Consider the following 16,978-nt stretch of genomic DNA (forward strand, 5'->3'; position numbering starts at 1 on the left):
TGTTTTGTTTGTAATTGGTTTTTAATCTTCATTATTTACTTCAAGTTATTACAGTATGTCTCTATATACATATTTATTTTATTAATTTTGGCCAAAGTAATTTTACATAAAAAGTCATAATTTTATGAGAAAATATTGCATTTATACAGAAACAGAAAGAATATGAGAAATTGTTCCCAATTTTATAAGAAAAAGTCGACACATTGTGAGAAAAAGACTGCTTTTAGTTCATATATTTGTTTTCAAATTTCATTATTTACTTCAGGTTATTACAGTATGTCTCTATGTACATATTTATTTGTTTTTTTAATTAAATTTGGCCAAAGGGGGTGCATTTCAATTTCTTACACACACTTGTTATTTCATATGTTGACGAGAGGGGGAGCACTTTTAAAAGCGACACACAGTCAATGTGAAAAATCCCCCCTTTTTGGGACCACCCTCATTTTGACCAGCAGGGGTGCAAATGAGACATTGTCTATTAGATGCAATGTTATTGGGACCATGATTTATGTCATCACTTGTTCACACCTCCTCATATGGAAGATACTTTTCCTTCTTCATGTCTCAAGAAGGCTAGAAATACAACACACACACACACTAAAGGACACGCCTTGTGGTTTCCATGGCAGTGGAAGAGAACTCAGGTGAGGAGGAAGTATCACACATTTCTACCAGCTTTATATTCCCTGCTGTGAGACTGACAGGCGACACTTAAAGAGACAGTACCTGCAGATGTCCTGAGAAGACGGGGTGATGGACGTCTTGGAGGCAATCGGTTGTCCCGCTGTGGAGTTGCTTGCCTTCAAAAAAACAACAAAGAAATCATCCATGACTTATTCCTGAATTCATTTTTTGCCAATGCCTTCGAGTTTGCCCAGTGGTAGTTGACTGCTAAACACACGTAGAAGAAGACAGGAGGACTGGACTATGATTGAACTTGTCCAGGATCTCTTCTTTGTTGTCTGGCTTAACCAAACATTGAAGATGCGGCAACGTGCAGCAGACCAGGGGTGTCCAAACAATAGCCCGTAGCTGATCTTTAAACAGCCCGCGTCACAATCGTTAGCATTTTATTATTAGCACGCTAACTGTTTTTTTGTCCTTTTGCAGTTACTTGACGTATGATACCTGTTAGCATGCCATTGTTACTATGGGAGATTCTTTTATTTATTCTCATTTTGTAGATTTACACTAAACACCACAGTCATATTTTGGTATATGATGCAGGCTAATGTTAGCATGCTACCGTAGCATTTTTCAGGTACACACAAAGAAGCATTTAAGTCCCATCTTAAAACTCCTTTGTATACTCTAGCCTTTAAATAGACCCCCCTTTTAGACCAGTTGATCTGCCGTCTCTTTTCTGCTCTGCCCCCCTCTCCTGCGTGGAGAGGTTATTAGGTGACCACAGATGAGGCGCTAGCTGTTCAAAGTCGGGACCCAGGGTGGACCACTCATCTGACTCTCAAACTATTAACTAGATCCACTATGGACTGGACTCTCACTATTATGTTAGATCCACTATGGACTGGACTCTCACACTCTTATGTTAGATCCACTATGGACTGGACTCTAACACTAGTATATTAGATCCACTATGGACTGGACTCTCACACTATTATGTTAGATCCACTATGGACTGGACTCTCACTATTATGTTAGATCCACTATGGACTGGACTCTCACACTATTAACTAGATCCACTATGGACTGGACTCTCACACTATTATGTTAGATCCACTATGGACTGGACTCTCACTATTATGTTAGATCCACTATGGACTGGACTCTCACTATTATGTTAGATCCACTATGGACTGGACTCTCACTATTATGTTAGATCCACTATGGACTGGACTCTCACATTATTATGTTAGATCCACTATGGACTGGACTCTCACACTATTATGTTAGATCCACTATGGACTGGACTCTCACTATTATGTTAGATCCACTATGGACTGGACTCTCACACTATTATGCTAGATCCACTATGGACTGGACTCTCACTATTATGTTAGATCCACTATGGACTGGACTCTCACACTCTTATGTTAGATCCACTATGGACTGGACTCTCACACTAGTATGTTAGATCCACTATGGACTGGACTCTCACACTATTATGTTAGATCCACTATGGACTGGACTCTCACTATTATGTTAGATCCACTATGGACTGGACTCTCACACTCTTATGTTAGATCCACTATGGACTGGACTCTCACTATTATGTTAGATCCACTATGGACTGGACTCTCACAATATTATGTTAGATCCACTATGGACTGGACTCTCACACTATTATGTTAGATCCACCATGGACTGGACTCTCACACTATTATGTTAGATCCACTATGGACTGGACTCTCACACTATTATGTTAGATCCACTATGGACTGGACTCTCACTATTATGTTAGATCCACTATGGACTGGACTCTCACACTATTATGTTAGATCCACTATGGACTGGACTCTCACTACTATGTTAGATCCACTATGGACTGGACTCTCACTATTATGTTAGATCCTCTATGGACTGGACTCTCACACTATTAACTAGATCCACTATGGACTGGACTCTCACTATTATGTTAGATCCACTATGGACTGGACTCTCACACTATTATGTTAGATCCACTATGGACTGGACTCTCACACTATTATGTTGGATCCACTATGGACAGGACTCTCACTATTATGTTAGATCCACTATGGACTGGACTCTCTCACTATTATGTTAGATCCACTATGGACTGGACTCTCACACTATTATGTTAGATCCACTATGGACTGGACTCTCACACTATTATGTTAGATCCACTATGGACTGGACTCTCACACTATTATGTTAGATCCACTATGGACTGGACTCTCTCACTATTATGTTAGATCCACTATGGACTGGACTCTCTCACTATTATGTTAGATCCACTATGGACTGGACTCTCTCACTATTATGTTAGATCCACTATGGACTGGACTCTCACACTATTATGTTAGATCCACTATGGACTGGACTCTCACACTATTATGTTAGATCCACTGTGGACTGGACTCTCACACTATGATGTTAGATCCACTATGGACTGGACTCTCACTATTATGTTAGATCCACTATGGACTGGACTCTCACTATTATGTTAGATCCACTATGGACTGGACTCTCACTATTATGTTAGATCCACTATGGACTGGACTCTCACACTATCATGTTAGATCCACTATGGACTAGACTCTGTCATTATTATGTTAGATCCACTATGGACTAGACTCTCTCACTATTATGTTAGATCCACTATGGACTGGACTCTCAATATTATGTTAGATCCACTATGGACTGGACTCTCACACTATTATGTTAGATCCACTATGGACTGGACTCTCACACTATTATGTTAGATCCACTATGGACTGGACTCTCACACTATTATGTTAGATCCACTATGGACTGGACTCTCACAATATTATGTTTGATCCTCTATGGACTGGACTCTCACTATTATGTTAGATCCACTATGGACTGGACTCTCACACTATTATGTTAGATCCACTATGGACTGGACTCTCACACTATTATGTTAGATCCACTATGGACTGGACTCTCACTATTATGTTAGATCCACTATGGACTGGACTCTCACACTATTAACTAGATCCACTATGGACTGGACTCTCACACTATTATGTTAGATCCACTATGGACTGGACTCTCTCACTATTATGTTAGATCCACTATGGACTGGACTCTCACACTATTATGTTAGATCCACTATGGACTGGACTCTCACACTATTATGTTAGATCCACTATGGACTGGACTCTCACACTATTATGTTAGATCCACTATGGACTGGACTCTCACACTATTATGTTAGATCCACTATGGACTGGACTCTCACTATTATGTTAGATCCACTATGGACTGGACTCTCACACTATTAACTAGATCCACTATGGACTGGACTCTCACACTATTATGTTAGATCCACTATGGACTGGACTCTCTCACTATGTTAGATCCACTATGGACTGGACTCTCACTATTATGTTAGATCCACTATGGACTGGACTCTCACACTATTATGTTAGATCCACTATGGACTGGACTCTCACACTATTATGTTAGATCCACTATGGACTGGACTCTCACACTATTATGTTAAATCCACTATGGACTGGACTCTCACTATTATGTTAGATCCACTATGGACTGGACTCTCACAATATTATGTTAGATCCACTATGGACTGGACTCTCACTATTATGTTAGATCCACTATGGACTCGACTCTCACTATTATGTTAGATCCACTATGGACTGGACTCTCACTATTATGTTAGATCCACTATGGACTGGACTCTCACACTATTATGTTAGATCCACTATGGACTGGACTCTCACACTATTATGTTAGATCCACTATGGACTGGACTCTCACACTATTATGTTAGATCCACTATGGACTGGACTCTCACACTATTATGTTAGATCCACTATGGACTGGACTCTCACACTATTATGTTAGATCCACTATGGACTGGACTCTCACACTATTAACTAGATCCACTATGGGGGGGTCACGTTATAAACTGATACATGTTCCTGACCACCACGTTATAAAACCTTCAGGACTTACCTTGGAGATGTTGCTGGATCGACTCCCTGAGCGACCGGGGGCCTTGGCCTGGCCCTAAAGCGAGCAAGAAGAGGAGGATAGAGGACAAATGAGGAGGGTGAGTTGATGCTCTTCATATTACATCCCATAATGCTTGAGTGGCGTGAGGATGAATGGATGAATGTACGACAGGAAAATATCACACATTTATGATCTAAAGCCCAGAAAAATGATTAGAGTACATAACACTATTTGTATTTATTTCCAAATATATAAAGTTATTGTACTATTTATTTACAATACAATTCCATTATATTTTAGCATTTTATTTTATTAATATTCAAATTATAATTTTAATGAAAGATATCATTGTTTTAATTTGGGTAATTTAAGATAACTTTATAAAAATTTGATCTTTATTTATGTTATAATTACTGTATATAAGACATTTTAAGTTACAGTATATCCAATATATTAATATTGTTTTTTTCTAGAGATGTCCGATAATATCGGCCTGCCGATATTATCGGCCGATATATGCGTTAAAATGTAATATCGGAAATTATCGGTATCGTTTTTTTAATTATCGGTATCGTTTTTTTTTTTTGTTTTTTTTTTTAATTTTTAATTTTTTTTTTTAAAATTAAATCAACATAAAAAACACAAGATACACTTACAATTAGTGCACCAACCCAAAAAAAACCCCTCCCCCATTTACACTCATTCACACAAAAGGGTTGTTTCTTTCTGTTATTAATATTCTGCTTCCTACATTATATATCAATATATATCAATACAGTCTGCAAGGGATACAGTCCGTAAGCACACATGATTGTGCGTGCTGCTGCTCCACTAATAGTACTAACCTTTAACACTTCATTTTACTCATTTTCATTCATTACTAGTTTCTATGTAACTGTTTTTATATTGTTGTACTTTCTTTTTTATTCAAGAAAATGTTTTTAATTAATTTATCTTATTTTACTAATTTTTTTAGAAAGTACCTTATCTTCACCATACATGGTTGTCCAAATTAGGCATAATAATGTGTTAATTCCACGACTGCATATATCGGTTGATATCGGTATCGGTTGATATCGGTATCGGTAATTAAATAGTTGGACAATATCGGGATATCGGCAAAAAGCCATTATCAGACATCCCTATTTTTTTCAGAACTTTACTCCATAGTACCTTACTTTTATCATTGTTTTATTTTTTAGAGTTATGTTTTTATTTTGAAAAACTGCTATATTTATCCACAGTAAAACTACATTGTATTTGAGGTTATTTAATGAAATATACAATAAAAATGTTACTTAAATTTTTTTTTATAATTATATAAAATTGCTACATTTATTGACATTATTTTTTTAAGAGTGTTAATCTTTGGGCACCAAACCATTTTTACAGAGCATTATTTGGTACAATAATTATAATGAAACGTTTCAGGACAGCTTGCAGACTAGAAAATATGTTTCCGGTTGCATGGAGATGACTTAAAATTTATTTTTAAATATATGTCCTATTAAAAAAAATAAATCTTAGCTTACATTTGTCGAAATTGTTCTGTTTGGGTTTCTCTTCCTTTTTTCAAATAATCTCTTGAGTTAAAAAGTAGAGAATATTTTACAATCCTGCCTCATCGAACCAACATAAAAGGATTTGTTATGTAAATAAAATGTAGCGTAGGATGCTCATTTTCCATCTCAGAATGGAATTGAAGGAGTACAACAGTAATGGTGCGTTCAAGTTCAACAGTAACGGTGCGTTCAAGACCACCGTCAAAAGCCCCACTGGCCCATGTGACATCTTGCTGGAGTCAAAGCAGGCAATCCTCTTACAACCTGGCTGTCCTCCTGCCAGGAAGTAAGACCACGCAGTTGTGCAATGTGTCTCTATTTAAAGGCCGCTCTAAGCACTTTTTCTTTGAAAGTGCCAGTAATGCTAGGTTCACACCAACGGCGCTTTGACGGCGCTTTAAAGCGGCATGCAACGCGGCATGCAAAGCGGCGTTAAAGCGTAAACAAAGCCTGATTCAAGCGTGAGGGTCGTAATGGATCGTGGGAAAGCTTGTAGTGAAGCGGGACATGCGGCAAGTTCGCCAAAAATTTTTAAACGGTTTAAAAAAATTTGGCACTCTGTCAAGGATGGAATAAAGCGCCGAGAGCGTATGAAAGCGTGACAAAGCTCAGCAAAGCTTGACTCAAAGCGTAGGAAAGCTTAACAGATCTTGGTTCAAAGCGCGGACCCCAGTCTACAACTACAAATAGGAAGTGACTGTGATATTGACTAGTGACATTGAATAGAAAAAATAAAAGAAATGCCTTTTATTATTGTCAACTAGCACAAGAAATGAAAGATAGATATTTATTAAGATGACAAAGAAATAAAAGAAATGAAGATATAAAACATAATAAAGATTAAGATTAAAGATTAAAGATACCAATGATTGTCACACACACACACTAGATGTGGTGAAATTTGCATAATATAACGGAAAAAAAAGAGAAATTGAAAAAATAAATGAATATAAAACATAATAAATAATAAACATAATATAACGAAAAAAGAAGAGAAATTGAAAAAATAAATGAATATTAAACATAATAAATAATAAACATAATATACCGGAAAAAAATAGAGAAATTGAAAAAACAAATGAATATAAAACATAAAAAATAATAAACAAAATATAACGAATAAAGAAGAGGAATTGAAAAAATAAATGAATATAAAACATAATAAATAATAAACATAATATAACGAAAAAAGAAGAGAAATTGAAAAAATAAATTAATATAAAACATAATAAATAATAAACATAATATAATGTAAAAAAAATAGAAATTGAAAAAACAAATGAATATAAAACATAATAAATAATAAACATAATATAACGGAAAAAAAAGAGAAATTGAAAAAACAAATGAATATAAAACATAATAAATAATAAACATAGTATAACGAAAAAAGAAGAGAAATTGAAAAAATAAATTAATATAAAACATAATAAATAATAAATAATAAACATAATATAACAGGAAAAAAAAGAGAAATTGAAAAAACAAATGAATATAAAACATAATAAATAATAAACATAATATAACGGGGGAAAAAAAGAGAAATTGAAAAAACAAATGAATATAAAACATAATAAATAATAAATATAATATAATGGGGAAAAAAAGAGAAATTGAAAAAATAAATTAATATAAAACATAATAAATAATAAACATAATATAACGGAAAAAAAAGAGGAATTGAAAATATAAATGAATATAAAACATAATAAATTATAAACATAATATAACGGAAAAAAAAGAGGAATTGAAAAAATAAATGAATATAAAGAATGTGTGGAAAACAGTATACTGAGTTTTTCACATTTTTTTTAAATTATTTGTTTATCATATTTCTCTTTTTTATTACATTATGTGTTTTATCCTGTATATAATAAAACAAAAAGAGAAATCAAATAAATAGATAAATCTAAAAAAATGTGGGGAAAACTTAGTATCTGAGTTTTTCACTTTTTTTTTAAACTTATTTGTTTATCATGTTTCTCTTTTTTATTATATTAAGTGTGCGCATGCAATTTATTCATCAAATTCACAAAATAATAATCACAGCATCTTCCAAATTGCACATAATTACACAACAATATCACATTTCAAAGTCATTATTACAAATTAATGTTCATAATGTTCATGACACATTAATTCCAATGCACAACAGAGCTTGATAATCGTGTCAGAGCCTGATTTAAAGCGTCAGGATCGCATCAAAGCATAATAAAGTTCAATAAAGCGTAATAAAACGTATCAAAGCGGGATTTAAAGCATATCAAAGCGGGATCAAAGCGGCATCAAATCGTGAGGAACGGTAATTCGTCCCCCCAAAGCGGCAACTAATTTGTATCAGAGCGTATCAAAGCATAACATTACTTCGGAGATCGGGATATTTGTGGAAAAATTGACAAAAATGACGGCGCTTTGTTCGCCGCTTTAAAGCGCGGCAAGCGCCGTTGGTGTGAACCAGGCATAAGTTGCCAGTGCATCCAAAAAAACTCAACCAAATATCATCTAAAACAGGGGTGCACATCACGTGGATGGCCAGCTAGCGGTGGATGGTGGAGGGTGTGTCAGTCCATCGCCAGCCAGGCATTAAAAAAATAGTCCTAAAAATTAGCGATTATACATTTTCACAATGGCGTGACTTTGGTCACTTGATTGACATTCACCGCACCCGAGGGTCTTGTGAGATGACGCTGGCTGCTGCCAGATCATTATTAAGAAAAAACGACCAACAGGAAGGCCAGAAACACTTTTAATTTCAGCAGACTCTCGCGCCGTACCTGCCGTCAAAACTCCAAAGACCGACTGCACAGTTGCACAATAAAAGCTCTGCTTCATCCTGCCTGCGCTAACAAAACAATAGTCTCAGAAAGCTGGCGTGCACAAGCTAGCAAGCTACGGAGTTAGCCACCAATGTATTTATTGTAAAGTGCATTAAAAGGAGTACGGAAGCTGGACAAATAAGATGCCAAAATTGACATAAAGTGTCAACTCTTCCAACAAACTTCACATCTTCAGTAAATCTGTCTTCTCCGCCATTTACGCTGTCTAAAAAAACTAAACACGCATTGGTATTGTTTAGGTGTGTGTGTGTGTGTGTGTGTGTGTGTGTGTGTGTGTGTGTGTGTGTGTGTGTGTGTGTGTGTGTGTGTGTGTGTGTGTGTGTGTGTGTGTGTGTGTGTGTGTGTGTGTGTGTGTGTGAGCCACGTAACCTGATTTGTGATTTGTAATGTGGTGATGTCACACTCTGTTGAGGAAACATCAAACTACATAAGGAGTGATAAAAGCCTGTCAGCTGATAATGGAGGCTGAGACACACACACACACACACACACACACACACACACACACACACACACTTGTATTTGTTCTTCTTGAGACCGGATAAAAATGCCTCCCTCTTTAGGACCAGCCTTTCTAGATATATAAAGAAGTGTATTTACAACATTAATAATATATACATACTATGCAAATATAAAAAAGTTAGTTGGAATTTCACAAGAAAAAGGTCACAATTTCCCAAGAAAAACTTAGAATTTTGGCAGTATTATAATATAAGTCGTCATTTTACTCAACGCAAGTCCAAATTTGACAAGAAAAGCTTAACATTTTGGCAATTTTATGAAAAGAGTCTTAACTTTACTCGACAAAAGTCACAATTTTATAAGAAAACTTTACATTTTTGGCAACGTTATAATAACAATCAGAATTTTACTTGGCAAAATGATGACAAAAGTCGTCATTTTACTCCAAAAACGTCACTATTTTACAAGGACAACAAAAAAATGTGGCAATATTGTGATAAAAGTCTGAATTTAATGACAAATGTCACCGTTTTGCATTAAAAAAATTTATAATTTTACATAAAAAAGTAATAATTTTACGAGAAAATATTGCAATATTACAGAAACAGAAAAAATATGATCATTTGTTCCCAATTTTATAAGAAGAAAGTCGACACATTGTAAGAAAAAGACTGCTTTTAGTTCTTTTTTTTTTTTTTTAAATCTTTTGTTTGTAATTGGTTTTTAATTTTCATTATTTACTTCAAGTTATTACAGTATGTCTCTATATACATATTTACTTATTTTTTTAAATTAATTTTGGCCAAAGGGGGCGCATTTCAATTTCTTACACACACTTGTTATTTCATATGTTGACCAGAGGGGGGGCACTTTTAAAAGCGACACGCAGTCAATGTGAAAAATCCCTCCTTTTTGGGACCACCCTCATTTTGACCAGCAGGGGTGCAAATGAGACATTGTCTATTAGATGCAATGTTATTGATTTATGTCATCACTTGTTCACACCTCCTCATATGGAAGATGCTTTTCCTTCTTCATGTCTCAAGAAGGCTAGATATACAAGAACACACACACAAACAAACAAGTGTATCCATCACGACAAAAAAACTTCCCTTTTATCCAACAATTCATTAAAGATGCTAAAACCAATCGTCAATATCTGCTAAGCCAGGGGCCCACAAGCACTCGTACTTCATATCCGGCCCCCAAGCACCCACAATCCGGCCAGCAGGACCTCTCAAGTAAAAACCAAATATAATATATATAATATATAATATATTTATATATATATTTAATATATATATATATTTTTTTTTTTTATCTGTCATGTCCTGCTGCTAAGGAAACTCCTATTGTTGATGTAGATGATTTACTTTACACATTTACTTTAGAAAAGAGAAGTGTTGAATACTTGCATTATTTGTATTTGACTTTATTAAATGTTTGTGTGTATATATATATATATGTATATATATATTTAATATATATATATATATATATATATATATATTTAATATATATATATATATATGTATATATATTAGGGCTGCAACAACTAATCGATTAAATCGATTATTAAAATAGTTGCCGATTAATTTAGTCATCGATTCGTTGGATCTATGCTATGCGCATGCGCAGAGTTTTTATTTATTTATTTTTTAATAAAAAAATATTTTTTTTACTAAACCTTTATTTATAAACGGCAACATTTACAAACAGCTGAGAAACAATAATCAAAATAAGTATGGTGCCAGTATGCTGTTTTTTTCCAATAAAATACTGGATAGGATAGAAATGTAGTTTGTCTCTTTTATCCGATTATTAATCGAACTCATAATCGACAGATTAATCGATTATCAAATTAATCGTTAGTTGCAGCCCTAATATATATATATATATATATATATATATATATATATATATATATATATATATATATATATATATATATATGTGTGTCCCGGTACCAATATTTTTTTGGTACTTTGATACTTTTCTAAATAAAGGGGACCACAAAAATATCATTATTGTCTTTATTTTAACCAAAAATCTTAGGGTACATGAAACATATGTTTATTATTGTCATTTAGTCCTTAAATAAAATAGTGAACATACTCGACAACTTGTCTTTTAGTAGTAAGTAAACAAACAAAGACTCCTAATTAGTCGTATGCAGTAACATATTGTGTCATTTATACACCTGTTATTTTGTACACATTATGAGGGACAAACTGTAAATGAAATGAGTAAGTGAGGGGTTAACATCCTGCTTCCTAACACCTGCACACTGTCCTTCATTGGATATCAGGGTGGAGATCACATACTGTATAGTCAAACTCTATTTAGCAGCTAAATCTACGCTTAAAACGTTGGTTATTTTACTTTAATTGAACATTTATTGAATGTTGAAAATGAGAGCAGAAAAAGTTTCCTTTTCTTAATTCAACTTAAAGTGTTATTCAAATAAGATGTGATTGTATTGGCCAATAATTGTTGTTTACTTGTTTGTTTGTATCCATAGTTCATCTATCCATAATTATCTTACAAGATATAACAGGAATATAGGAACCCTCCCCTGCAGTGTCCACTCTTTATTTCACAGTCACACTGCTTGTTTTTTACTTTTGCTAAAAACTTACTGAATCGATTTCAACTCAATGAAAACTAATATAGTCCCTGAATCATATCGTTAACCGCAAATATCGAATTTAATTTAAGTTAAAACGAATCGTTACGCCCCTAATATATACATACATATGTATACATACTGTATATACACACATATATACATATACACACACATATACATACATATATACACATTTACACAGTATACACACATCTATACATGTATACATATATACATACAGTATATACACATACTGTATATACAGTATACACACAAACACATCTATACATACATGCATATAAACATATATATATACTAGGGATGTCCGATAATGGCTTTTTGCCGATATCCGATATTCCGATATTGTCCAACTCTTTAATTACCGAAACCGATATATACAGTGGTGGAATTAACACATTATTATGCCTAATTTGGACAACCGGGTATGGTGAAGATAAGGTACTTTAAAAAAAAAAATGTAATAAAATAAGATAAATAAATTAAAAACATTTTCTTGAATAAAAAAGAAAGTAAAACAATATAAAAACAGTTCCATAGAAACTAGTAATGAATGAAAATGAGTAAAATGAAGTGTTAAAGGTTAGTACTATTAGTGGAGCAGCAGCACGCACAATCATGTGTGCTTACGGACTGTATCCCTTGCAGACTGTATTGATATATATTGATATATAATGTAGGAAGCAGAATATTAATAACAGAAAGAAACAACCCTTTTGTGTGAATGAGTGTAAATGGGGGAGGGAGGTTTTTTGGGTTGGTGCACTAATTGTAAGTGTATCTTGTGTTTTTTATGTTCATTTAATAAAAAAAAACGATACCGATAATAAAAAAAACGATACCAATAATTTCTGATATTACATTTTAAAGCATTTATCGGCCGATAATTTATACAGTATACACACATCTATACATAAATGCATATATACACATATATACAGTATACACACATATATACACATCTATACATACATGCATATATACATACGGTATATACACATTTATACATACATGCATATATACTTTCTGTATATACACATTTATACATACATGCATATATACATATATACACATATATACATACATGCATATATACATATATACACATATATACAGTATACACACATCCATACATAAATGCATATATACATATATACATAAATGCATATATACATAAATGCATATATACATAAATGCATATATATATACTGTATATACACATTTATACATACATGCATATATACATATTGTATATCCACATTTATACATACATGCATATATACATATATACACATATATACAGTATACACATTTATACATACATGCATATATACATATATACACATATATACAGTATACACACATCCATACATAAATGCATATATACATATATACAGTATAGACATCTATACATAAATGCATATATACATAAATGCATATATACATATATACATAAATGCATATATACATGAATGCATATACAGGTATACATACTGTATATACACATTTATACATACATGCATATATACATACTGTATATACACATTTATACATACTACATACACATATATACAGTATACACACATCCATACATAAATGCATATATACATATATACAGTATACACATCTATACATAAATGCATATATACATAAATGCATATATACATACTGTATATACACATTTATACATACATGCATATATACATACTGTATATACACATTTATACAAACATGCATATATACATACTGTATATACACATTTATACATACATGCATATATACATACTGTATATACACATTTATACATACATGCATATATACATACTGTATATACACATTTATACATACATGCATATATACATATATACACATATATACAGTATACACACATCCATACATAAATGCATATATACATATATACAGTATACACATCTATACATACATGCATATATACAGTATACACATCCATACATAAATGCATATATACATATATACATAAATGCATATATACATAATGTATATACACATTTATACATACATGCATATATACATACTGTATATACACATTTATACATACATGCATATATACATAATGTATATACACATTTATACATACATGCATATATACATACTGTATATACACATTTATACATACATGCATATATACATACTGTATATACACATTTATACAAACATGCATATATACATACTGTATATACACATTTATACATACATGCATATATACATAATGTATATACACATTTATACATACATGCATATATACATACTGTATATACACATTTATACATACATGCATATATACATACTGTATATACACATTTATACAAACATGCATATATACATACTGTATATACACATTTATACATACATGCATATATACATATATACACATATATACAGTATACACACATCCATACATAAATGCATATATACATATATACAGTATACACATCCATACATAAATGCATATATACATATATACATAAATGCATATATACATATATACATAAATGCATATATACATAAATGCATATATACATACTGTATATACACATTTATACATTCCTGTCATATATACATAATGTATATACACATTTATACATACATGCATATATATATACTGTATATACACATTTATACATACATGCATATATACATACTGTATATACACATTTATACAAACATGCATATATACATATATACACATATATACAGTATACACACATCCATACATAAATGCATATATACAGTATACACATCTATACATACATGCATATATACAGTATACACATCCATACATAAATGCATATATACATATATACATAAATGCATATATACATAAATGCATATATACATAAATACATATATACATACTGTATATACACATTTATACATACATGCATATATACATACTGTATATACACATTTATACATACATGCATGTATACATACTGTATATACACATTTATACATACATGCATATATACATATATACACATATATACAGTATACACACATCCATACATAAATGCATATATACATATATATAGTATACACATCTATACATAAATGCATATATACAGTATACACATCTATACATAAATGCATATATACATAAATGCATATATACATATATACATACATGCATATATACATACATGCATATATACATACTGTATATACACATTTATACATACATGCATATACACAGTCTGTATATACACATTTATACATACATGCATATATACATATATACACATATATACAGTATACACACATCCATACATAAATGTATATATATATATATATACAGTATACACACTTATATACACCTCTATACATACATACACATATATACAGTATACACATCTATATATATATACACACATATTTATATACATACACATATAAAAATACATATATACATACACACATATAAAAATACATATATACATACACGTACATGTATACAAACACGTTGATAGATAGAGATAGATAGATAGATAGATAGATAGATAGATAGATAGATAGATAGATAGATAGATAGATAGATAGATAGATAGATAGATAGATAGATAGATAGATAGATAGATAGATAGATAGATAGATAGATAGATGGACGGATGGACAGATAGCCAGGACAAATTCTTTCAACTCAATGTTCTAGGTCAAAAAGTTTGGGGACTCTTGTGCTAAGCTATCTGAAAAAAAACCATGTCATCTTTGTGTTATGGGTAATAAAACAAACGTGGGTAATAGCTATTTATGTCTCATTAATAATGAACAATAATAATGAATTGCTGAAGGCCAATAAAAAAAAGAATATGGCCCCTATGCCACACTTTGGACACCCCTGATGTCCACAGTGTTATTGTTTGTCACGTTCTTGCGTCATGCCATTCTTACTCATCCCCATTCTAAATTCATTCCAAAACAAAAAAAAAAAATCCATTGAAAAAAGTATTTACATTTTTTTTATTTTTATAGGAATCCATTTGTAAAAAGCCTTTTTTAGCGCAACCAGAAGGCACTTTTCCAACCCGTTTTGACAAAGTTGAGTTATAATTATTACAGCCAATAATACATGGTGAGAATCACCTTGAATGGAGAATGGAATCGTCACTCCAGGAATGGGATGGAATGCCCAAAGCTTCACAGCCTTACTTTCATCTCTAAGTACAATCCCTCACCTCATTCCTGTCTTTGGGACGAGGGGCGCTGGCCGGGACCACCGTCATCTGCTGCACGGGCATGCTCGCCAGGCCACGTCACTCGCACAGCCTCCACGCCGCCCTCCTGTCGGCGGCCATCCGCCTCTCCCTCCGAAAGGAGCGCGGCGATCCCCGACTTCCTTCCCCTCGGTCGTGCAGGAGGAAGGGAGCGGGATCAGATCACCGTGGCAACAGCGAGATGGCGGGCTGTGAGGTTGTCATGGCGACGGGGAAACTACCCCTCTCCTTCCTGCTGAGAGCGAGGGAGGAGGGCAAGAAGGAGGGGGTGTGTTGGCGTGCCAGCCTCTTTCTCCGAGGGCCACGGGCGGGATTTCGCCGTGCATGCTGGGTAATAAGCATACGGCCCACAGCAAGGATTTAGGGCTTAGACTAACCTCAATCTCCCCCCCCTCTGAGCAAGGGTGCGGCTAATGGGATTACACAACCTGCGCACGTGCACCCTGAGCACACACATTACAAACAAAATGGCGCCTTGGGAAAAGGAATAAACAATTAAAGTAGGCTGAGCATGTTGTGAAACGCCAAAATAGATGCGTGCCAAGGCCGCGACCAGGTCAACATTTGCCAACTTGC

At 33.2% G+C, this 16,978-nt stretch overlaps 1 protein-coding gene across 2 annotated transcripts in view; it reads right to left on the bottom strand.

Moving 5' to 3' along the window:
• Window positions 1–16,633, bottom strand: part of LOC133639824 (E3 ubiquitin-protein ligase MARCHF4-like) — a 37,053-nt gene extending 20,420 nt beyond the window's left edge. For both annotated transcript variants that reach the window (XM_062033460.1, XM_062033459.1), the window contains exons 1-3: window positions 16,364–16,633; window positions 4,645–4,698; window positions 730–803 (exon numbers count right to left, since the gene is read on the bottom strand). In XM_062033460.1, coding sequence (XP_061889444.1) covers window positions 730–803; window positions 4,645–4,698; window positions 16,364–16,426 — 191 coding nt within the window. In that variant the 5' untranslated portion in view covers window positions 16,427–16,633. The remainder of the gene's footprint in view (window positions 1–729; window positions 804–4,644; window positions 4,699–16,363) is intronic.
• Window positions 16,634–16,978: the final 345 nt, after the last annotated feature.

The sequence above is a fragment of the Entelurus aequoreus genome, linkage group LG22 (genome assembly GCF_033978785.1).
Source record: "Entelurus aequoreus isolate RoL-2023_Sb linkage group LG22, RoL_Eaeq_v1.1, whole genome shotgun sequence".
NCBI classification, from domain to species: Eukaryota; Metazoa; Chordata; class Actinopteri; order Syngnathiformes; family Syngnathidae; genus Entelurus; species Entelurus aequoreus.